Below are 25,243 nucleotides of genomic sequence, written 5' to 3'. Positions count from 1 at the left end.
TTGACTGAGCTGAGAAAAGTGTTCCTCATACCTTCATTACAAGGCTTGTTCAGATTATTTCCGAAACAAAGCATCGTAGCGAGGCCCACAAGACGCGTTGGAATGGTTTCACAGAGAAACATCTGAAGCAATCCAGACTTTAGAATTCGGAGGTCACATGACAGGTCAAGGTCAGGTCAAGGGTAAAAACAGCTTGTATTATTTGCTGTAGGTCATGTGACAGATGTTTTCAGACCAGTCTTGGTTATATAATTCTGGATGAACAATTGTGCCTACGTCGTTTGAAATCAGTTTTAGAAGATACGACGTCAGGTCAACAAGTTGCGCTCGTGAATGCGATACTACCTTATTATCTCCCATTTTCAACAGATAAAAGTTGAAATGACAGAACGCGACCCATACAAATAGTGTTCTCAAGAGCCCGGTAGTTCAGAGGGCAGTGATGTCAGCGGCGCGCTCACTGCGCGTCTCGTCCCTCAAGGACAGGCCGCTTCCGAGTCATCGGGTCTGAGCAGCGCGCAGTGATCGGCCTTATCCTCTGTGGAGTGTTTCCCGGATTCACAGCTGAGAGGTGTTGCTGATTCAGCAGTGGCGCACTGCAGGTGCGGCGCAGAACCGACAGTGTGTCTGTCCGTTATTGGGCCGACAGGGGCCGGGCGTTACAGGAGTAACAGTAGCCGGGCGTTATTGGAATGAGAGTGGAGGGTCGTTACTGAACTGATTTTGGGCCGACAGTGGCCGGGCGTTACAGGACTGACAGTGGCCGGGCGTTACACGACTGGCAGTGGCCGGGCGTCATTGGGCCGACAGTGGCCGGGCGTTATTGGGCCGACAGTGGCCGGGCGTTATTGGACTGACAGTGGCCGGACGTTACAGGACTGACAGTGGCCGGTCGTTACAGGACTGACAGTGGCCGGGCGTTATAGGACTGACAGTGGCCGGGCGTTAGGTAGGTATAGGACCGACAGTGGCCGGGCGTTATAGGACTGACAGTGGCCGGGCGTTATAGGACTGACAGTGGCCGGGCGTTACAGGACCGACATGGGGCCGGGCATTACAGGACTGACAGTGGCCGGGCGTTATAGTACTGATAGTGGCCGGGCGCTACAGGAATGACAGTGACCGGGCGTTACAGGACTGACAGTGGCCGGGCGTTACAGGACTGACATTGGCCGGGCGTTACAGGACTGACAGTGGCCGGGCGTTACACGACTGGCAGTGGCCGGGCGTCATTGGGCCGACAGTGGCCGGGCGTTAAGTATAGGACCGACAGTGGCCGGGCGTTATAGGACTGACAGTGGCCGGGCGTTATAGGACTGACAGTGGCCGGGCGTTATTAGACTGACAGGGGCCGGGCGTTATTGGAATGAGAGTGGCCGGTCGTTACTGAACTGATTTTGGGCCGACAGTGGCCGGGCGTTACATGACTGACAGTGACCGGGCGTTACAGGACTGACAGTGGCCGGGCGTTACAGGACTGACCGGGCGTTATAGGACTGACAGTGGCCGGGCGTTATAGGACTGATAGTGGCCGGGCGTTACAGGACTGACAGTGGCCGGGCGTTACAGGACTGACAGTGGCCGGGCGTTATAGGACTGACAGTGGCCGGGCGTTACTGAACTGATTTTGGGCCGGGCGTTATTGGACTGGCGGATGACAGTACCTACCTATGAATATCTTTTCATTATCGTCTCCACGAAAAGGTCATGAGTCATCCAAACGATGAAAGTGAACTATGCATTATGATTTATACAAACGTTATTTGTTCAGGTAAAAGCACGCTATGTAACATTTCTCCATGCTTAGGAGGAAATTAAAAAAGGAACATGCACCAGAAAACGTCGAAGAAAAACATTTACTTTTGACAATAGGGTAAAAGAAAAAATGCACTGTGTGCGTGCACCTTAACCCTCGCCGGCCGAGGGGGGGGGGGGGCGGGTGCCGCCCCCCCCCATAGGGTTTTTTCGCGATAGCTCCGAACACGCTGGCGATAGAGAGCTGAAACTTGGCATACCTGACCTTTGATCCAAGCCGCATCTTTTGACACCAACCGCATTTTTGGGTCAGGTCAGGTCACTGACCTATGACGTCATAAGTGAACCTCTGCACGGTCTTCAGATGTCGCAACTTCGCAACGCCCTCACTGCCAGAGGAGATGCCACAGGGAAATGAAACTTGCAGGATCTAGTATCCATTATGAGTCTCACAACTTGTATATCTCGGATTTTTCCTAAAGGTCATATGAGGTCAGGTCATTTTCGTGACCTCACCATTATAAGTCAATGGGGAAAAATGAAAACTGCTATTCTGGCGCCGGGAACGATCTCCAACTATCTCAAGCACACAGAATCGTGATTTGATGCACTCCTTGCAAGGTTAGATGCGTCACTTTTGCAATGTTGACCTTCCGTGACGTCATTTATGACGTCATCAAGGTCATATTAGTTTTTCGTCAATAACTCCCGATCAAATTGAGCTAGCGAGTCGAGAAAGCCACCACTGGACTCAGGAAGACCTGCCGAATCGAATGATATGCGACATGACCTCTTTCGACCAACTTCGTGACCTGGGGGTGCTGACCTGACCTTGACCTGAGGTCAACACCCCAAGTTGACCTGACCCGGACAAAAAGTATACCATTCGACGCGCCTGAGCGAGGCGAACACGATGCTGCCAAAATCGCGGCTCTGCGGCCGTTTTTTGCGAAGGTATTCACCAAAAACTGAACCGTACCCTGGGGCACTTGACCTGACCTCAGAGGTCACCGGTTGACCTAGGACCTTAAAATCGGGTACCAATCTCTGCGTCTCGTAACGGCGCACACGCTCGTTTTTTCCGCGACGCGCTAGCTCCACCAGGGGCGAAACGGCGAGGGGGGGTCGTACCCGCCCCCCCCCCCCCCTCGGCCGGCGCGTATGTAGAAAACCAATAGGTCCGGCGAGGGTTAAATCTAGCAAAATTGAAGTTTCGACTAACAGCTCCGAGATTTTACGGAAACTGATGTAATCTGGGCTGCCTGTCGGCTTTCATTGGATAGAACAGGCCGTGTTCATATCAATCCGATGTAAATCCAGATACGACAATGGGAATGAGGAAAAACTCCAGTTCGTGTCAGCACTCATGCCGTTTACCGCACGAAAACACCGTTCACCTGTAAAAATCCCGGTTCCATGCCCCCCCCCCCCGTCCCGCGGCCGGCGGACGGGGCGGCACGCTGCCCACATGCCGCCCCGTGTCACTGCAGTGCCAATGGACGGCACACGGCCGAGCACCTCCAGCCAATCAGAGTCCGAGCTCGGACAGGACGCGTGACGTCACTACAGGTGTCGGGACGGGCGGGTCACGTACCCCGCGTCACCCACCGTCCGGTCCGCAGTCCCCTCCCCACCCGTCACATACCACCGGTCCGTCACGTCCGTCACACAGCCGTCACCGGTCCGTCACCGCTGGCCACCGCTCCACCGGGACCCGGCCCACCGCTCCACACGGGACCCGGCCACCGCTCCACCGGGACCCGGCCAACTGCACCGCTCCACCGGGGCCCGGCCACCTCTCCACCGGGACCCGGCCACCGCTCCACCGGGACCCGGCCACCGCTCCCCCCACCGCTCCACCGGGACCCGGCCACCGCTCCACCCACCGCTCCACACGGGACCCGGCCACCGCTCCACCGGGACCCGGCCACCGCTCCACCCGCCGCTCCACACGGGACCCGGCCACCGCTCCACCCACCGCTCCACACGGGACCCGGCCACCGCTCCACCGGGACCCGGCCACCGCTCCACACGGGACCCGGCCACTGACCGGGCGCAGCGGCCGAGCCACGCAGGCTCCGTATTGCGGCTGATAGCTGCCGGCTGTATCGGCGCGCGCAGCGGTCAGTATCGGAGCCCGCACACCGGCCACTCGAGCGGCGCCAGAGGCCGACTATCGCCGTGGGTAATTAGACCGGGTGCCCGCAGCACTGGCGGCTGTGGCGCCCAGGCTGCACTACTCGTCGGCTTTTGCATATCGTGGGTTCTGTGAGTGACCTTGGTTTCCTTTTCATTTCTGCGCGAACTCGGCCTGAACGATCCTCTGGTGAAGACCGCTTCGCGGTTCTCTTTAAACATAGTGATGAAAAGCGATAAATTTGCTGAAGTAAATAAATATTTACTTCAGCAAAAACAACAGTGCGTTTGCAGCATGCAGCATTTCAGCGGCACTGGGGGTGACGACACTGTACATACGCTAGCACGGAGGGGCCGAGGGAGTGTAAGCTGACATCGACTTGCGCCGGGGGGAGGGGGGGGAGCGTGACCTGACCTTGACTCGCGCCAGGGGAGTGTGAGCTGACCTTGACTCGCGCCGGGGGAGTGTGAGCTGACCTTGACTCCCGCCGGCTGTGTATGTGAGCTGACCTTGACTCCCGCCGGGTGTGTATGTGAGTGTGATCTGACCTTGACTCTGGCCGGGTCGAGCCGCTGCACGGGCTGGCCGTTCAGGGACCACTGGACGGTGGCCACCCCTGTGGAGCGCACCCAGAGCCGGACAGCCGCTCCGGCCGGCGCCGCCACCGCCCGGCCGGCGGCGGGGTCGGCGGCGGCGGACGGCCGCTCCGCCGCCCCGTCATCCTCTGGGAACAAAACAACAGTGCGGTATGAGAATAGCACAACAGCGCGGCCTGAGAACAGCACAGCAGCGCGGCCTGAGAACAGCACACAAACAGCACAGCAGCGCGGCCTGAGAACAGCACAGCAGCGCGGCCTGAGAACAGCACATAAACAGCACAGCAGCGCGGCCTGGGAACAGCACATAAACAGCACAGCAGCGCGGGGTCAGCCTCTTTCGGCTTGAGCATGCCCATTGCCCGGGCTAGAGGTCTCTATCGGCTTATGGCCTATCTGGTTACGTGCTGAGACCACACAACACAGTCTGAATCCGGAAAACATACTCGTTTGGGATGTCATCTCCCGCCATGACAACATGAAGCATACAACATATCAACATAGTTATGAGGTTCCGTCGGTCACTTAGTACGCAGAGACGGCGGCGCCACCGGTTTCCCGGTGGTGAGTGGCGACCTACCGGCTGACCTACCAGCCAACCCCCTGGCGGCCAGCTGATGAACTATCAACTGACCGACTGGTGACCCACCGGGTGACCCGGCGAACACCGGTAGTGAGTAGTTAGCCCATTGGTGACTCGCCAGTGGACCCACTGGCCATTGGGGCCGGATCAACTAGGACGGTCCCGTGGCAGTGGCAGAAGGTAGGGGGGGGGGGGGGGCTCACCTAGGGCGGTTTGTGTCGGTAGTGCAGCAGCTCACCTAGGACGGTCACGTGGCAGTGGCAGACGGTGCGGCCGTGGGCGTTCCACGCCTCGCAGAAGTAGAAGCCCTCGTCGGCCGGGTAGATGTCGTCGATAACCAGCGAGAAATGCCCTCCGGCCGCGGTCACGTGACGAAAGTCGGCGCAGTCGCGAATCGGAACGTTGTTCTTCACCCAGGTGACTTTGAGTGGCTCGGCGCCTGGTGGAAAAACGGGGCACGACGGTTACAGCGGGACGGCCCAGCAGTGCAACAGAACCGTAATGACTACCTGCACTTGCGTCTTGCAGTCTTCAGGGATTCTGCACAGGGTGCCAATGAACACGAGAGACTCGCTAAATGACTGTGAAATCAGGCACGATGACGGATGGCTGACAAAACAATTCAATTTTCTCTGTTAAAAAAGAAACCGAAAGATAACGGAGATGATAACCTGGTTAACTCTGTCATTTTGTTACCCACCAGTGACTGTGGCGTCGAGCCGGACACGGTCGCCCTCCATCACGGATCGGCTCTGCAGAGGGTAGGCGAACACCGGTGCCGCCATCTCTCCGCCCGACGGAGAAGTTTCAGCGCCGGGCGGGGCGCAGGTGGCGCTGCGGTCGGCGAGCCGGATCGGTTGCCCGCCGGGAACTATCTCACCGTCACTGCAAACGGAGGGCAGACGCTGAAAACACACCAGCGATACAACGGGAAACGACAGAACTGAACTGAAACTCCACCAACAATCCGTCCACAGCTCAGAGTGAGCGGCGGTCCACCACCTATCCGTGCTTCTATCCTCAGGATACTGAAGTCCTTCTCCTCCAAGCCGCAAACCCCCCCCCCCCCTCCGGGCTGGACAGGCAACTTTATCTCATGCGGGCTGCTCCCTTGGAGCGGCACCGCTGCTCCTGAGGGAGCGCACCCCGTAGCCGGGTGCAGTGAGTGCCTTGGGGCTGGGTGGCCTGTCCTCTGGACGGGCTCAGCCCCGGCGACTCACTAGGGTGCCTGCCCAGACCAATGTCTCCCCCTAATTCCTATCATCCTTCCGGCTCTGCAATGGTCTTGTCGACCGAAAGGGCCTAACCCAACAAAACAAACAAAGGCGGTCCACGGTGAGCGGCGGGGGACGGAAGCTGCGGTCCCGCGGTGGTCCAGCAGCAGACGCTGCGGTCCCGCGGTGGTCCAACAGCAGACGCTGCGGTCCCGCTGTGGTCCAACAGCAGACGCCGCGGTCCCGCGGTGGTCCAACAGAACTCACCAGAACCAGACTCCTGAGGCGGGGTGGGAGAGCGGGTCGCCGCCGGCCGCCCGGCCGCCGCTCTCAGTTCGCGGCCGCGGCCGGCGCGCGTGGCCCAGACCGCTGCCCGGACGGTCGTGGCCAGGGACGCCCATGGGGCTCAGTGGCCGCGGGCGACCTGCGAACGGGCGCGGCACCGTCACACCACAGCGTCACACGGCAGCGTCACAGCGTCACATCGTCACCCGTCACACAGCAGCGTCACAGCAGCCTCCGCCGGCGGCGCGCACCGTCTCCCGGTCACGGCGACATCTGAGAGGCGTCAACACACTCAGTGAGGGCGCCCGGCGGGAGATGCAGGCTCAGCAGCCGGGCCGCCGGGCCGCCGCCTGGTCCATTACCTGACCTGGGCCACGGCCTACCTCCATATCGTGTACCCAGCCGACAAACTGCTGACCAACAGAGCACGGCGCCGCCCGGCCGGACGGGGAGATATACAGAGGGGCCGGCCAGCGACGGGAGAGGGGAGGTGTAACGGGGAAAGGAGCGGGGTAGTAGAGCTGGAAACAGGCGCACAGAGCGAGACAGGGAGCGGCTCGTCGATTTGGTGGGACGGGTGCGCTGCAGTTGACCGGTACGGGGCGAGGTAGACCTGTGACGGTCAAACGCGCAGCGATGGCCCCCCGAGTCCCCCTCTGACCCCTCACTGACTCCTGAGTCACCCTTCCGAACTAGTCCTGGCCCCTGAGTCCCCTGACCTAGCCTTGTCCCGCAGCCACCCCTCTGACCCCTCCCCGACTCCTGAGTCGCCCTTCTGACCCCTCCCCGGCCCCTGAGTCGCCCGCTGATCCCTCCCCGGCCCCTGAGTCGCCCCTCTGATCCCTCCCCGGCCCTGAGTCGCCCCTCTGATCCCTCCCCGGCCCCTGAGTCGCCCCTCTGATCCCTCCCCGGCCCTGAGTCGCCCCTCTGACCTATGACTGAGAGCCGCGCGGTGGCCTGGGTCCGTCCTGCGTCACTGTGCAGAGTGACCCTGTACAGACCGGCGTCGGACTTTTGCACGCCGCGGATCAGCAGCAGCCGCTCATCGCCGGCCTCCGTCACCCTGGGAATATACACAGACAGACGGAAATGTCACCCTGGGAAACACAGGCAGACGGAGATGGCACCCTGGGAAACACAGACGGACGGAGATGTCACCCTGAGTTGGTATCAAGTGACTGTGAATGAGAATGAGAGAGATGGGTGAGAAAAATTGAATAGGTGAAGACAAGAATAGCGAAGGAAAGGCTCGCCAGAATTTCCAGGCTCACAAGGCCCGTCGCACTGCACTTGGTCAGCCTTCCTCAGCGGGATCCCCGTTGTCTCACCTGAATTTGTCCGAGTTTCTGAGCGTGGCGCCCTCCTTGTCCCAGGTGGCCGACGGGTTCGGCTGGCCCGACACGGAGCACTTGAGCGTCACGTTCTCGCCCTCCTGGAAGAGACGGCAGTCAGACGGCGCTCAGTGTGCCTGGCTCGGTGGCCGCAGGCGACACGGGACTGGTGTGCGGCAGAGCCGGGGACCGATAGGGGCCAGTGTCCCCCCCCCCGCCCGGGACACTCGGAGCCGACAGAGCTCGCCCGGCGGACCGGCGGACACTCCGCGGAACAGCCGGGGGTTCGGGCTAGTGGGGCCAGGCAGCCGAGCGAGAGGTGCAGCTGGACGGTGCTTTGACAACCACCGGTGTTACACTGTGACACTCATTGGTGTTACACTGTGACACTTACCTGTGTTACACTGTGTAACTCACCGGTGTTACACTGTGACACTTACCGGTGTTACACTGTGACACTCACCGGTGTTCCACTGTGACACTCACTGGCGTTCCACTGTGACACCGGTGGTAAACTGTGTAACTCACCGGTGTTCACAGTGACACTCACTGGTGTTACACTACGTTACTCACTAGTGTTCCACTGTGACACTCACCGGCGTTCACTATGTAACTCACCTCGGCGGTTCGGTCGTAGGGGGCGGCGTAGAAGCGGGGCGCCTCGAGGCGGCGCCGGGCGCGCGCCGCACTGCCGCCCGTGGACAGCAGGTAGCTGCCCGGCTGCTCGCTGACGGCTCGCGTCCCTGGGCACAGGTCAGCTCAGGTCAGCCGTCAGGGTACGCCGGCGTACAGTTCGGCGCCGAGTGGCTCAAATTAGCAGCTGACTGCCCCTGTCACCTGTCCCTAGAACCGCTGTATGTAAGTACCACGCTATTCGGAGTATGCAGCAGCCGTCTTCAGTGAGCACGCTCCACGTTGCCCGGTGACAGGAGTCGGCGGGCTCGCAGACCGGTGTGTCTGTATGATTGGCCTCTGCTAGCCAAACACAGACACACGAGCCTGGAAAAACTGACTACCTACTGGCGGGCGAACACACGGCAAAAACACCTCCGATCGGGCCGGTAACCGTTCGACAGTCGACTCATCATCAATGACCACACAACTTAATGGATACAGACCGAAAAACAACGTACCCACCCAAATTGAAAGTACCTACATAATTTTTACATAGTTCCATTAAAACGGCAAACGGGCACTACCTATCACATCACACAACACAAAATGTAAGGGCATAAAAAGAAACATCAAGACAAATATTTTGCCTGTTATCTGATATTGTAGATACCATCAACATGTTCGCAGTTCCTGCAGCTCAGTTGATAGAGCGCGTTAGACTCCCGGTATTGAGAGCCCCCACAAGAGCTCTACGCCTTTTAAATTTGCGAAAATCTATCTGAAGTGGATGGTTCGCGGTTGGTGAGAGCAGCCGCAGCCAGCTGAAGTCAGTTGAGTGGGAAAGGTCGGGTGCGGCCTTGGCGATCAATTATCATAACACGGCAACAATTCGTATCTTTCGAACACTTTATTGCACTAGCGAGTTGCTAGGTCATTGTCGCTAATTTCGTGGAAAATCTGACTCGCTGTTGGACTCGTGTCGGACTCGCTGTCGGACTCGTGTCGGACTCGCTGTCGGACTCGTGTCGGACTCGCTGTTGGACTCGTGTTGGACTCGCTGCCGGACTCGTGTTGGACTCGCTGCCGGACTCACTTGGCACGGAGAGACGCGGACTGAGCAGGCGGCCGGCGGCGGCGCGGGTGCTCAGGTGCTGGCGGCCCACGGACGGCGGAGGAGGGCCCTCCTGGCTGCTCAGCATGCTCGTCACGTGCAGGTCACTGTCCTCCGGAACTGTGGGGGCAGAGGTCAGAGGTCAGGTCACTATGGGGGCAGAGGTCACAGGTCGGGTCACTGTCCTCCGGTACTGTGGGGGCAGAGGTCAGAGGTCGGGTCACTGTCCTCCGGTACTGTGGGGGTAGAGGTCACAGGTCAGGTCACTATGGGGGCAGAGGTCACAGGTCGGGTCACTGTGAACAGCAAGGGTCAATGGTCAGGGTACTGGCAGAGACATATGTTACAGGTCAGCTTACTGTCCTTCGGCACTGTGAGGGCAGAGGTCAGAAGTCAGGTCATTGTGGGACAGGGGTCAGAGGTCAGGTCACTGTGGGGGTAGGGGTCACAGGTCAGGGCACTGTGAGCAGCAGGGGTCGCCAATCAGATCACTGTGAGGGCAGGGGTCACACGTCAGGTCACTGTGAGGGCAGGGATCACAGATCAGATCAATGAGAGAGACTGATGTCCCAGGTCAGCTCACTTTGAGGTCAGAGGTGAGGTCAGGTCACTATCAACAGCAGGGGCAACAGGCCAGCTCACTGTGAGGTCATAGGTCAGGTCACTGTCAACAGCAGGGGTAAAAGGCCAGGGCACTGTGAGAACAGAAGTCACCGGTCGGGTCACTTTGGGAGCAGAGGTCAAAGGTCAGGTCACTATGAGGGCACAGGATATAAGTCAGGTCACTGCGAGCAGCAGAGGTCAGAGGTCAGGGCATTGTGAGGGCAGGGGTCACAGGTCAGGTTAATGAGATGTGCAGAGATCATAAGTCAGGTCATGCCCCGATATACCGGGGGAGAAAATGGCCGCGATGAACCATTTACCCCCGCGCCACTTGGAGCGGATGGATCAAAATCTGACGCTTAACGTATGTATTTCTGTGATATATTCTAAGCGTTTACCTGAACCCTATCCAGTCGAGGGCCGTTTTGATCTTCCGATGGTGCCGCGCTCCTGACGCGTTTCTCGCGATAGCTCGGAACGCGTTAGCGATAGAGAGCCGAAAGCCGGCCTACCTGTCCGACTTTTGATTCAAGCCTTCGACTTCTGGAAGCCGTGCGGCCGACCAGCCGACTGCCGCCGACTGCAGGGAGCGTCCCGCACCCCCGCCAGCCGGGCCCAGACCGTCCGGCCGACCAGCCGACTGCAGGGACCGTCCCGCGCCACCGCCGCCAGCCGGGCCCGGTGGGTGCACTCTGACTCGGCGGTCGGTCGGCACGGCCCTTTGAGAGGGCCGGGCGCCTCCCACGCCCTCCCTCTGTACGGAGGGCCGCCACGGCCGGTCCCTGCGCCGCGGGCCCGGTCAGTGAGCCGCCAACAGTCCCAGCGCGCGGCCGGAAAAACGGCTGCAGCGCGCCGCGCCGCCGCTAGTTAATCGGCCGGGGGCGGCCGGCAGCGCGCCGATAAAGGTGATGACATGTTCATCATCTGTGAATGACGGCCGCACGGCCTCCCACGCCCGATAGCAGGTGACGAAACCGGCACGCCGACAACAGACGGCCGCGCTCGTCACAGGTCGCGGAACGCACCGGCAGCGCAAAAACGGGAAGGCTTCTTATACCAGCTGGTCGGGAAAGGAGGTGGGCTTATCACTTCTCTAACCCCGGCATTACAACTCTTATGTATCATGCATCTTGGCATAAATGATTTGCTAAACATTTACCCAACGACGTGAATGACGTTATGATGAGTGACGTGAGCATAAATCTCTACAGTGCGTAAATGCCTAGGGGTTAGTTTACCAAAATACTTTATTGATAGGGATAGGTAAACAATAAACATCACAGCATATCCAACCTGTCACAATTCAACGTAGCACTACTTCATATCTCCATATTTGCAATTTTTATTGCAAATGTGTCCTCTGTCTTGTTTGCTGCAGCCAATCCAATCCAATGCGTCAATCATGCAATGGGCAGCCGACCCCGCCCTCAACTCTAGCCCAGCCCTCAGCTCCAGCCGACCTAATCCTCTCTATGAGCCGACCATTTCCCCAGTTCGGGCTACCCTATCCTCAGTTCGCTGAGGCCGAAAACGGAAACCTTTACGGACTCAAACGATTGCCTCATTAAAATAACGACTTGTTGCGGCTACGATGTACGAGCTATGACTTGCAATGTGCATTGCGCATAAAAGCGTCGAGCTCGTAATCAGTCGTCATTAAATAGCCACGTGAGCGGCCCTCGGCCACCTCTGGTACCCGCCAGATATTACCTATTATGAGCGCCTGACGCCCCAGTTCGGCTGTGGCGATGACCGGTTGGCGGGGCGACATCAGCGTGCCATTACCGGGCGATTAGGACGTCATCCGACGGCCGGTCTGACGGCGCCGGCGGCCGCGCCGGTCTGAATGCCGCCACCGCGTCACCCGCGGTTATTACGCCCGCGCCACAACTCAGCGTAATGGCCGGCACTGCCGAACCGGCTCCACATAATCACCGCCCTCCGAGCGAATCAGGCCGCCGTAAAATAATTTCACACGCATGCCAGGCAGAATTGATTTTTCAACGTCATGAAATGGCCCTGAAGTAGGTATACTCCTACTGTCAAAGCACTGAGAAGAGGATCGATGCAAAACGGTCAAAGCGAGAAGCGCTAGTCTGCACTCATGGAAAATTCACTGCTCTCCTGCATATGTCTACCATTCAACCCTTCTGAAGAACATTTGAAGTAAAACAGAGTTACCTAACCTATTCCTCAAGGCAGTCTTCATATCGGCAGCCGCTTACTCATTTCAATTCATGAGCCATAAACGTCAAAGCTCCGAGATCATTGCTGATCGGACATTAAGACAAATGTTTCTGCTAGTTTTACAACCCTTGGAGGGAGATGGATGGGTGCTTGTCAAAAATGATGTCCGCTAAAAGAAATGACACGGAACATTAACTTACAAAGTGGGACCGTACTTTAGTGGTGCCAGTTTTAGAAAACGTATGTCCAATGTCCGTCCAATGTCCGTTATTTTCGACGATATGTCCGTAAAGGCCTGGCTACACTATGCGTTTTCTGCGTGCGTTTTTGCAGGTTTGCGTGTTTTGCGTAATATCGTTCTAGGAAAAAAGTTATAAACAATATAATTTTTACTTTGGTTATATACAAAAGCTAATATAACTCTTATGTAACTAAAATTTAAGGTGAAAAACATCACAAAAACGTAATATCGTTCTTTTTCTAGAACGATATCACGCAAAACACGCAAACACGCAAAAAACGCACGAAGAAAACGCATAGTGTAGCCAGGCCTTTAGCCCGTCATTTGCCCAAAGATGTCCGAAAATTGCGCAATAGTCTACTCAACACTGCAATTTAGGCTGCTTTCAATGTACCATGACCTCAACATTGCAATTTAACCCTCGCATGTGTAGGGGGGGTCGGATGGACCCCCCCCCCATGGTTTTTCGCGAATAACTCGCGTAAAAAGCGGACGATCGCGACGAAACTTTCAGTACCCTCGAGTTGATCAATTTTACGCCTACTCCGAAAATGTCATGACCCTGACCAAAGTGACCCTTGACATGTGACCTATTTCTCGAACCCATGTTTGGCCGGAATCGCGATTCGGCGTATGTCGGCTCACATAAGTCGCGCGTTTGCAAGCTTCTCGTGGTTTCAAACGTTCAAACATGTGATTTGATGTTGCTCCCATGCATTTGGGTGGATGTCAAGGTCACCTGAAGGTCAGGTCAGGTCATTGACCTTTGGTGACCTCGGTTCACTTTTTCGAGCTCTTCATGTTTCTAGGCTAGTTTTTGGAGCTGAATTCGAATTTTTAGAAACTATTTGAACATTTACGAAGTAGTTTTTGTGCCTTCGTAACATGTTACGAATCTGCCAGAGGCGGTTGACGCGTACTACGAATACCCGTCACGACCCCTACTAGTTGACCTGACCTGACCTGACCCGACCTGGTCAAAATGCTTAAAGACATCATCTGTGATCAAAACTAACACGTTATTCGTGATCAGCACCCCGAAAAACCCCTTAGCAGCCACACTTTACGACTTTCTAACGGTCCCGATTTTCCCGACTTTGGGTCATTGACCTGACCTGGAAGGTCAACCAATGACCTAGGACCTTAAAATTGGGTATCATCGGCTTCCTCTCGTCACGGGCAACACGCTCGTTTTTTCCGTGAAGCTCTAGCTCAATCAAGGGCCAAACGGCAAGGGGGTCCAACCGACCCCCCCCCCCCCCCTACACATTAGAAGCTTGCAAACGCCGCACAAATGCGAGGGTTAAGCTGCTTTAAATGTACCATGGCCAGCCCAAAAGCGTTAACTATATCGACAGCTGAGCTTCCCAATCGCCAACACTGGCCTGCGTTTCAAAACTTTTTTTAAAAGGTCGGAGGTTTCTCAGCTATTTTTATACAAGTTTTGTGTGCTGAATCCGAAAAAGCTGTCCATTTTTCTCGATTAGCTCGAGTTTTCGAACTATGTCAAGGATAAAAGTTCACACACTGATGCATTTATAGGCACATTGGAGTGGGCATGCTGATATATTTTTCCCAAGGTTGGATATTTCTCAGCTGTTCTAATACAAGTTTCGTGTGCTGAATTCAAAAAAGCTATCCATTTTTCTCGATTAGCTCGAGTTTTCACACTATATCAATGATTAAAGTTCACAAACTGATATATTAATATGCATCTTGGAGTGGGCATACTAATGCATTGTTCCCCAAAGTTGGAGATTTCTCAGCTGTTCTATAATACAAGTTTCGTGTGCTGAATCCAACAAAGCTATCCATTTTTCTCGATTAGCTCCAGTTTTCACACTATGTCACGGATAACAGCTCACACACTGATATATTAATATGAATCTTGGAGTGGGCATACTGATGCATTTTCCCAAAAGATGGAAGATTTCTCAACTGTTCTGATGCAAGTTTTGTGTGCCGAATTCGGAAAAGGTATCCATTTTTCTCGATTAGCTCGAGCTCCCACACTATGTCAAGAATACACACCGATGCATTAATATGCACATTGGAGTTGGCATGCTGATACATTTTGCACTTTTTTAGGTCCCATCTCGATTATTTCCCGTGATTGTAGTGAAGAGCAGGTAGAATGTTTCCACAAAGACTGTGTGGCCACAAAGTGTGATGGAAAAACGGTATAAGGGTCGGTCGGACGTCAACTTCCTGGCGGACTATTGCTGGTGCTTGAAGAGGGACGTCCCATGTGCTCAACACAGTCGAAAATCCGTGAAAATGCCATTTGTGTCACAGCAGTGCTTGTGTAGTGTAATCGGATTTCACTTATAGTGGGTCAGTTTGCAGTTTAACCATATATATGCTTCTGTGTGATTAACTATACTAAGCCAATCAGCATAGCTTTGAACATATGAGCAAAACGACGTATCTTAAAAAATCGAGCTAATCGAGCAAAACGGATTCCATTTCCGGAATCAGCGTGAAAAACTGATCTATAAACAGTTGAAAAACCATTGACCTTATAAATCACGCAGACCAGTGCAATCAATGCTACATACGATTACTTTATAAAATCCTGAGGTGATTGTCCAATGTTGTCCAAGGCCTGCTGCCTGTGAAATTCCGAAGGTCCAAGTTCCGATTGGCACCTAGACCGTACCGCGACGTTCAAAGGCTGCAGCTGTGACCGGCGCGGTCACCACTGTTGTGCCCAGCGCGGTCACCACTGCTAAGACCTACACTGAAAACACTGCTGTGGCCGGTGCGGTCAGCACTGCTGTGACCAGCGCGACCACCACTGCCGTTCATATTTTCAGTAAGCACGATTTACCATGCCACGATAAAGTAGTCACTCCAGATACTTTGGTTGTGAGTTGTATGTTAACGTAGGTAGGTGCTTTATTTATGGAAAAGCCTCCAGATGAGCTTCTTACGCACTGTTTCCTGCAAAGTAATAAAAAGGGTTATGTTTATTAATAATTACTAGGTATGTCGTAACATCTAGGTAGTGGTAGGTATTATGACTGGCACTTATCAATGGCGCTTATCAATAGGCATAGACAAAAGAAGCTTCCAAGGTGACCCGATAGAGCCCTAAAGCATTCCACTGAATCGCTTGCACTACAGTACATACACAGGATTCCGTCCCGCTGCCGGCTCTTCGCTGTAGTCTGTATAGATGCATATCCAATACCACTGCCCAGATAACGATGTACATTCTGCGATCCATATCTGTCTGCAGCGATCCGCCCCATTTCGCTCTGACTGCGCTTTGACCGTCCGCCACCGCGAGACTGGACCGCAGCGGTCCGGTACCGTTTTCAGACCCCCCCCCCCCCCGGGCAGCGGACCGAGTCTGGACTCTGGAGCGCCGGGCGTCACAGCGGCTCTGGGGACCCACTCGGGTCTGAGGCACTCGCCACGTAAACTGACAGTACGCCGAAGGCCGCGGAACGTGGATGAGTCACATACGACCCGGAATAACCCGAGTCTCATCTGGACTAGCGGGCACGGAAGAACGTGGAAGAACGGGTGCTGGGTGACGTCATCCGAACAGACACTCTGAATTACGAGTATACTACAGTTACTAATTTATCGACTCCCCCGCGGCCCCTCAATGTTTTCATAAATGAAGAGGCATCAGACCTCTCCGGACTTATCTGTTGCTTTAAAGTTTAAAGGTAGACTGCCACCTTTTTTTCCACAAAACGGTTTTCACTAGAGCTGAGCCACCTATGTCCCAGACTGAAGTCGGTTTTCCGAAATTCGAACCCGTTTGCGAGAAATCGGAGACCAAAGTTCAGTTTGATGCCATTTTTTTAGTCCAAGAAAACCGACATCTCTACTGTTTATCGATAACTTTGAAACATGAATTTTCTTATCTTTTGGTAAATATATGTCAAAACTTTGATTGTTTCGAGATCAGAGAAGAATTTTGGAGTGTCAAAATAAAAGTTAAACTTATATATTCAGTAGTTCATTTTTTCCAAAAAAGTGTGGGAAATGGGGTTTAACATGGGCCAGACCCATTCCAAATGAGCCATGATTTTTAAATGTTTTACGAACTTAAATGCAAAATAAATTAAACATGGCCAATTTCTTATGAAATCATATATTAGTAAATCATAAAATACCTTACTTTTTCAAATAAAATGTAATAATTTTATGACCTTGAAGTCTAGTGATGTGTAAACATTGTCGCTAGACATTAACCGATTGATAATTGTATGATAATTGACAATTTTTTTTCGCGATTCACGTGATGATACTTTGTCAGGTGAATTCTAAAATTTTGTTTTGTCCAGGCAATAAATCAAAGGCCGATCTGAGAAAACTTTTTGAAGGTGGCAGTCTTCCTTTAAGATATCTATTGTTCATTGCCGCCAACATGACGAGAAACCACGGTTATCATTATCTTTCACTACTGACAAAATCAATACGGCTAAGCTAACACGTGACGTACCCACGTAAGTCGACATTTCACGTCCTCTTCACTTTTGCATCAGCGACGTTCAAACACTCGCAGGCATGCAGGAAGTATTTCATTGATAAAAGCTAGTGGGAAATTACATCAACGATCCCTCTGAGCGACCGCGTACTTTTGCAATGCTTTATCTGCCTTTCATTGCTAACAGGGCCCAAATCCAAGTTAATGGGGTAGGCACGTGAAATGCCCCCTTCCCCCCAGGCCGATGTGTCGGGGGTGGACACTGCCCGTCCCGGCGCCGGAGGCGGGGATGGACACTGGACAGTGGACACCACACGGCCCGTCCCGGCGCGACTGAACGACCACTCACCATCGACGATGAGGCAGGCGCGGGAGGCGGGGGTGGACACTGGACGGCGCGACTGAACGACCACTCACCATCGACGATGAGGCAGGCGCGGGAGGCGGGGGGTGGACACTGGACGGCGCGACTGAACGACCACTCACCATCGACGATTAGGCAGGCGCGGGAGGCGGCGCGGCCGGTATCGGTGACCACGTGGCACGTGTACTGGCCCTGGTCCTCCGGGTGCACCTTGGCGATGCTCAGCCGCAGCACGTCGCCGATCCGAGTCTGACGGAACTCGCCACTGTCGGCCAGCACCTGCGGACGTCAGAGGGGGGTCAGTGGGGTTAGTGGGGGGGGGGGGGGGCAGTGGGGGTCAGTGGGGGTCAGTGGGGGTCAGTGGGGTCAGTGAGGTCAGTGGGGGTCAGTGGGGTCAGTGAGGTCAGTGGGGGTCAGTGGGGGTCAGTGGGGGTCAGTGGGATCAGTCAGGGGCAGTGGGGGGGGGGGCAGTGTGGGAGAGAGGGGGGGTCAGTGGGGATTAGTCGGTGTCAGTGAGGTCAGTTATAGTAGTCGGCGTCAGTCGGGGTAAGTTGGGGAAAATCGTGGCCAGTTAGGGTCAGTGGGGGTCAGTCAGGATCAGAGTCAGATACATATCACTCGGAGCAAAGATAAGCATACAGTTATTAGTGCAGACAGGAAATCACAGTACCAATACTTAATTAACGGTCGCCACGATGACATACAGGGTGTCCCAGAATTACCCGGACATTGTTAATTAGCGTATAAAATAAGGCAAACATGATTGCGCTTTTTTCTTTTTATCGTCCTACATAGTCAACTAGGGTGGCTGTGACATAGCACATGTAATAGATACGCTTGTTACAAGATCAGCCGACAATGATTGAAAATGCCAGCCATTGCTGGTCTCAGTTGTTTTACGGCTCTCCCGAAACTGGGTGAAGGCCTGCTTTCTTTGACCTCTTGCCGGAGGATAATACGATCATATAAGATAAACTTAACATCAAAGTGTTCCCAGGTCATAAGGCATTATCCCCCAAAACAAAAATTGCTGCCTACACCACTTTTGTCGCGTTTTTTACACCTGAAGTGGAGAAGCTCCATGTCTGAACATGGCGGGACCTTTGACTTCCAACAGATTTGGTTTCCAAAACAAACCCGTTCATGGCCATTTGGTTTACGGCATCCAGTTTTTGTACTGGTAGAATATTACCGCAGTAGTACTCTGTGCTAACGGCTGTCGTTGGGCCATCATATCAAGCCGAATGAGTGCACGGTGGCTCGAAATGTCTCACAATTTGATTTTCGACGGGTGCCTGGCCGTCTCTGCTGTTGGGGCGTTGTAGCCATCTGACGTTCACACACGCCTTTTTCGGGCGGTTCAAATGACAGAATACCTTCGTTAGACCACAAAGTGTGCTTCAATATAATTTTTCGTTGTATATTTTATATTTTTGGGATGAATTGTAGTGATTTTCGCTGCTTTTCCCGTAGTTTTCGCATATTTTTCAGGCGAGGGACCCCAAATTCCAAAATTTTGCGAAGATAGTGGTGGAAAGTAGAGTGAGGTTCTTTAGATAATCCTGATCTATCGTTTAGCTAGTTTTTAGCTAGATCAGTGACGTTTGTTGTCCATGACAAGCAACCACCCGTTTGACTACTGGTGCATGGCCCTTTTTGGCCGAGCCCAAGCTTGTCAATCAGGTTTATCTCTTGCTCTCTCTGGCTTCGTTAGCTGATATAATTGCGCTTTGCTCAATTCTAACTGCTTGCAGATGAGCTGCTGAAGCTCTCCAGCAAAAACCATGCCGAAAGTCCGTTTACAAAGTTAAAAACGGGAGTTGATTCACCATGGTTGCCTATTAGTGGCTTAAGCTGAAAACGGAAAAGGAATACTCTTACTTGACTCTGGATAATACTTGACTCGAGTCGTTACCGGTCACCAAAAGCACACAGTCCCCAAGCTCGATAGCTAAGGGATATCTTATAAAAGTATGATGCTTGTATATCATTAGAATCGAGCGCAATCGTACTTTTAGCCAGAAAATAAATGTCCGGGTAATTCTGGGACACCCTGTAGGGGAAAGTGGGGTAAGACGGGCACCTTAACTTTGGAGCCATTTTTCGGCCGGTTAGAAACATCATAGAAACGGGAAACTGGGTGAAAACCTTTTTCAGACATTTTACTTTCATTTGCCAGAAGATGAGACTTAGACCTGATTCAACAAATAAACTGCAGCTATTTTTGCAAAACCTTGCAAAAACCCGTCTTACCCCACCCCATGGGGTAAGACGGTCACATGGGTAGGGCAAGACGGCCAGCTTCTTTCACCGATCAGCGCAGCTCGCAACAAATGCCCGAGATTAGCCGCATTTATACAGTCGCTCGTTGGTCTCAAGTGCTTCGGAAATGGCAGTATACGAGATTCGTGCAGAAGGCGTATGCTCCTATATAGGCCCTAGTTCAGAAGCCATGTAGAACCGTTTTTCACATTCATTATTCGAGAATAAACTGTGCCGAAGGAATATTGCTAACATGTCTGTGAGTATCGGAATCGAACATATTCTTATTAGAAATGCTTCTTTTTTCCTACAGCAACAAAAATATTTTCACCATTACAGACCCATTGGGTTCATAGTTGCCCGTCTTACCCCAAACTCAATGTCAGAAGTTCAGCACGATTTTTCGCTGTGGACAATTTGATGCAGACAAAGCAAATCCGCCGTAAATGAACACTGTTGGCATATGAGTGTACCACAAGTGATTGCGAGTTTTTAACTCTATAGTGCTGTACACAAAAGCTTGCACAATACATTATGGATGTTTTCAATGAAATGAGTGTTTTAAAGAAATCAAAATAAAAGATTATCGACTGAACACAAATTCACCAGACTTGAATGGTGGTGTGTAGTGGGAAAGGCAATTCTGGTCCTAACTTTTCTTGCTCGTAGCGCTATTGGTTTGGTCTGCAGAAGGGGTGCCCGTCTTACCTACCCTGACCGTCTTACCCCACTTTCCCCTACGTGCGAAAAAATCAGACGGAAACTGTCATTACTTAAATCATATTAAATTAAATTATATAAATTAAAATGTTTATATTAAATCGTTATTAGTGTGTAATCATTTGCAAAGATGACCGATTTAGCTGAGACCAGGACTGGAGGGCGCCAATGAAAGGACGGGCGCTGTTCACCGGACCCGCCGGACCCGCCGGAGCAGGCGGAGCCCGCGCGCACTCACCGCGCCGTCCTTGTGCCACTGAACCGCGGCGCCCGAGCAGCCGGCGCGCAGACGACACTTGAGCGTGACGGCGTCTCCGTCACAGCAGCGCACGTCCCGCAGCTCAGTGGCGAACGACGGCCGGGGCTCGGCCGAGCCGCTGTAACGGCACAGGGCGCTGTGCTGAGAACCACGCGCGACCCGGCCGGGAGCCACACACGACCCGGCCGGGAACCATCTATACAGCCCGTACAGCCCCACTGAGAACCTTACTAGGAGCCAGCTGAGAACTAAATACAGCCCCACAAGATTTACATAGAGCCCTGCCATGCGAACCTCACACAGCACGCAGAGCCCCAGTGTGCCGCACGGATGAAATGTGATAGCTGAAAATGGCAAATACTTGGAAATACATTATAACTTCAACGCTTTGGGCAGCCTAATATGGCCTAAACTTTTAGCATTTCATGAATGGTGACAACAGGAAGCATGCATCGCAATAATGAATTGTTAGAGATACTCACTTTAGTTTCTTCTGTTTACCCCGTAATGTGTTTTCTGAAAAAAGAAAGGAATGCCGTCATTATTAGCTTGGGATGTTGGTAAATACGGATTATTAATAGTGAGAAAATTTGGTAACTAGTTGGTGCATTGTTGGCATTGAACAATTATTGTTAGTTATTTGTAAATCCGTGATTCTAATAACCATCACAAGCCTAGCCTATCTGTCAAAAGCGAAAATAAACGTCGCTATTTACCTCCGCAAAACTAGTAACTTTGAAGTTTTCCCCATTTGTCGTGATCTAACAAAGTTACAATAGCTGACAGGTTGATATTGGTCCAGCTGGGTCGCCCACCACGCTCACCTGATGACATCCCGACTCTGACCCGAAGTAACATCCCGACCCTGACCCGATGACATCACGACACTGACCCGATAATATCCCGACTATGACCGGGTGACATCCCGACTCTGATGGGATGTGATGGTCATGGACCAACAGCAGATATCGTACCGTAAGGTAGGGCTAATTGATAAGAGATTTACAGTTTTCGGCACCTCTCTAAAAATGGTACACGTTTCTAATAACATGCAACCTGCAAAATATCGTTTTCGTTAAGCTTTCTCACACCAGACTAAGTACCTACAGCTCTTAACAACGGCAAGGACTCTTTTTTATAGCTTAAATCAAATATCCAAACAAGGTGAGCCTAGATATTTGATACTGTTGTATTTTCAAAAACAATTGAAGAAAATCCGCAGGTTGATAAAAAATGATTGCCATGTGATTCAAATTTAATTTTGATCATTAAAAATGGATTTTTCAAATACCTACTGTTATACCTATTACCTAGGTAGCTATAAAGTTAAACTTTTCCTTTTTCGTAAGACATAGCATTTCGGTCGCACTTTAAAATCACATCACTTTCTGCTAGGGCTGTGATAATGTGATGTGACCCTAATTTTCAAAATGCCCGAATTGATTATCCCTGACAATTTCTAAGTCAAGGATAGCAAAATTTTCCAATTAAGTTGTTTTATACCTGTAAGTCCAGCGGCGTAAGAATCAAATATACGAGTACCGACCTCGATCTATTGGAGCCAGCTGGGCGGGCATTTTAGACAATGATGGGCCAGATCCCAAGGGCGGAGTTTCGCACATCTTGGTTTTATGACTTCCCCTTGACTGTCGCCTTCGAATCACGTATTATCAGTTTTGTCGAGAAAAAAAAACTACCGCGCAGTCAGACGAGTCCCGTACATCCAATGAAGGAGTACAGTGAAGTTAACTATATTCTCCGACCCAGGAGTGACGGCCGCAGTTTGTCGCCAATGAGTCACGTCTGCAGCATCATGCATATATGTTGCACTGATGCAACGTGGCATGGAGGAATTTCAACGGCCGTGTTGGCTGAAGTAGATTCCCCTCGCTAGGAACCGACTTCTGACGGACAAGCTGATAGGCGTGTGTGTGTTGTGGGGGAAGGGGGGCTCAGTTTACGAATGGCATTGAACAAATCCGTGACGATGACCCACTGGGTGTTCCCATGTTTCAGCTCCCATAAACAACGTCTACATGATCTTTCCAAAGCTCTAAGCATCGCAAGCAAAAGTCTAGCAAAATTATATTACCTCGCAAATACTCGGGGAATAATTGCTTAGCAAAAGCTAAGCAAACTTCTAAGCATCAATGCTAATTATAAATAAAATAAATTGAGCCTTCACGATTATCATTTTGCTGGAAGGTCAGAAGTCTAAACCTGAGAAAAAAGATTTTTTGGAAAGTTAGAACGTCACACGGCGAACCGTTCAATGATTTATAGTTTAAGCCGAGCTGCAGGGATTATGTAAGCCCTTTATGCGCTGTACCCAATTCACGATCTGCCCGGAGCTATCGCCCGGGTGAGTGATGTGGCCGTCCGCTGTCCCGCGGCCGATCCGGCACGGCCGGTCGGCGTGACGTTTACACAGCAGTCCACCGCCCCACTCATTATTTTGCAACTGCTGATTGATACTTACCATAACAGGATCGGAGCGATATCGCCCGACAAACATCACACACAATTACCTTATCAAGCCGCGGCATGATAAATTGGTAAACCGCCGTGCATATAAGGCACGCCCGGGCGATGAGCACTTTATAATTAGCTGCATTATCTCACGGTCCCTCACTAAAACCCTCAGGTGCAAGCCGTCTAAACCGATTGACGGTCGCCCTCTGTGAAGATCGCCACAAAGTTGCGCCGATAGCGCAGTAACGATACAACTGGCTAATTGTTTTAGCCTTTTATTTGCAGTGCAGCTTTTTAACGTATTGCGTTGATTTTGTTGAATTTCATTCAACATATTCCGTGAGGTGTAAAAAGGCTGTTTACAGTAAAAAAGTATCGGGAGGATGTTCACCATCTGAACAGTATGGAGCACCAGGCGAGGTCAGTTCACCCCGTTGGCCAGTGCAGCGCGTCTATCTTGCCGCTATTATTGATTACTGGCCTACTGGCCGCTATTTACTGGCCTACTGGATTACTGGCCTACGGGGTCATTCCTCTAATGTTAGCTGATCCAGCTCCGGTACCCAACTGCTCCTCAGGGTCCCTTCTGCGACTGACCTACCTCACTGACCCAAAAGACTGATCTCGCCACGGACTCCAGGGACTGCCGCATGTCAGTGACCCTGCAGTGACTTACCTATGTCACTAACCCCAGGGACTGAGGTCTAACTATTACTGACCCCAGTGAGTGACCTATGTCACTGACCCCGGTGACTGACCTACGTCTCTGACCCAAGCGACTGACCTACATGTGTCACTGACCGTGCAGTGACTGACCTTTGCCGGTGACCTCCAGGGACATGGTGCGCTGGGCCGTGCCGTGGCGGTTCGTGGCCGCCACCACGTACGACCCAGCGTCGGAGAGCCGCGCCTCGGGCAGACGCACGCTGTACGTACTGTCCTCCACCAGCTCCCAGCTGCACGTGTCGGCGGCCGGGTCCTGCGGCGACGAGAGGGGGGTCGGGTCACACGGCGGCACGGGTCGGGTCACACGGCGGCACGGGCCGGGTCACACTGGCGGCACGGGGCGGGCCACACGGCGGCACGGGCCGGGCAACATTGGCCAGTGCAGACAGGGCACAACAGGGCCCAGTTTCACCAAGCTCTGTTTGGGGTAGTTTCGGCGAAACTACCCCAAACCAGTTTCACCAAATGGGGTAGGTTCTGATTGGACACTTCCAAACTACCCCATGGGGCAGTTCTTATTTTACCCCAAATTTGCCATGCAAACAGATGCTCACGGTCCGTGAGCAACTGAACAAGCCAATCAATCAGCTGGCTGTCGTCGGTTCTACCCCAAATATCCGACCGAAATTACGGCAGACATTCGTGGGGTAATTTGTGAATATAATACCAATTGTGAGCAAGAATTGACAGTAAAACAATAATCAGAACATCATTTATTGAAGACCAATCACCTGTCAAGTTTGAGTATGCATTATTCATAACATACTTCAAGTTTCATCCAAGTATTTTACTGCATGTAGCCTGCGCCACCTATTCTTGTGATCTGCAAGACGAAAACAAGTATTATAGATGTCGCCCATAGCTGAATGCCGGGAATTTTACTTTTTTAGCTATTAAAGGGTTTCCTTCAACAGTGACCTTGAATACCGGATGAGGAAGCCTTGAAATATAAACAATAAAAACGCACATTCTTCACGGTGGTTACATGCTGACGCTGTGCCTTGTTGAAATGATCATAGATTCATAGTACTTCAACTTGTGTGATCTATTCGAATTATCATTTGAGGTACCTACTACCTACATATAATATGCCTTACGGTCAATGTCCAAATATCCAACAAATGTCAAGACGCTAACAACTGAACTCAAGATAAAAATGCCGTACCTAAATCAGCAAGAGGATGTGTCGTGCATACCTAGGTAATTCTCATTAGAAATAAAAAGCATATGGTGCAAGTAATTCGTAATAAGCCGTTGTTGAAAATATCAGGCCAAGTGGATTCGATACTTTCCATATCTGTTTTTCATTTTTGTCTTTGTTGTGCATATCTCAAT

At 52.4% G+C, this 25,243-nt stretch overlaps 1 protein-coding gene across 1 annotated transcript in view; it reads right to left on the bottom strand.

Moving 5' to 3' along the window:
- The window catches only part of LOC122379995, a gene marked incomplete at its 5' end in the record, with an annotated part of 246,265 nt that overhangs the window by 41,234 nt on the left and 179,788 nt on the right, over nucleotides 1–25,243 (bottom strand). The window contains 12 exons of the mRNA XM_043362728.1: nucleotides 4,441–4,616; nucleotides 5,310–5,510; nucleotides 5,772–5,956; nucleotides 6,553–6,709; nucleotides 7,503–7,633; nucleotides 7,899–8,002; nucleotides 8,520–8,644; nucleotides 9,610–9,747; nucleotides 17,592–17,748; nucleotides 20,690–20,828; nucleotides 21,193–21,226; nucleotides 23,999–24,161. Coding sequence (XP_043218663.1) covers nucleotides 4,441–4,616; nucleotides 5,310–5,510; nucleotides 5,772–5,956; nucleotides 6,553–6,709; nucleotides 7,503–7,633; nucleotides 7,899–8,002; nucleotides 8,520–8,644; nucleotides 9,610–9,747; nucleotides 17,592–17,748; nucleotides 20,690–20,828; nucleotides 21,193–21,226; nucleotides 23,999–24,161 — 1,710 coding nt within the window. The remainder of the gene's footprint in view (nucleotides 1–4,440; nucleotides 4,617–5,309; nucleotides 5,511–5,771; nucleotides 5,957–6,552; nucleotides 6,710–7,502; nucleotides 7,634–7,898; nucleotides 8,003–8,519; nucleotides 8,645–9,609; nucleotides 9,748–17,591; nucleotides 17,749–20,689; nucleotides 20,829–21,192; nucleotides 21,227–23,998; nucleotides 24,162–25,243) is intronic.

Source organism: Amphibalanus amphitrite, unplaced genomic scaffold, assembly GCF_019059575.1.
Source record: "Amphibalanus amphitrite isolate SeventyFive unplaced genomic scaffold, NRLGWU_Aamphi_draft 000088F_arrow, whole genome shotgun sequence".
NCBI classification, from domain to species: domain Eukaryota; kingdom Metazoa; phylum Arthropoda; class Thecostraca; order Balanomorpha; family Balanidae; genus Amphibalanus; species Amphibalanus amphitrite.
Note: the sequence above shows the minus strand (reverse complement) of the source record. Positions and strands in the feature narration are given on the sequence as shown.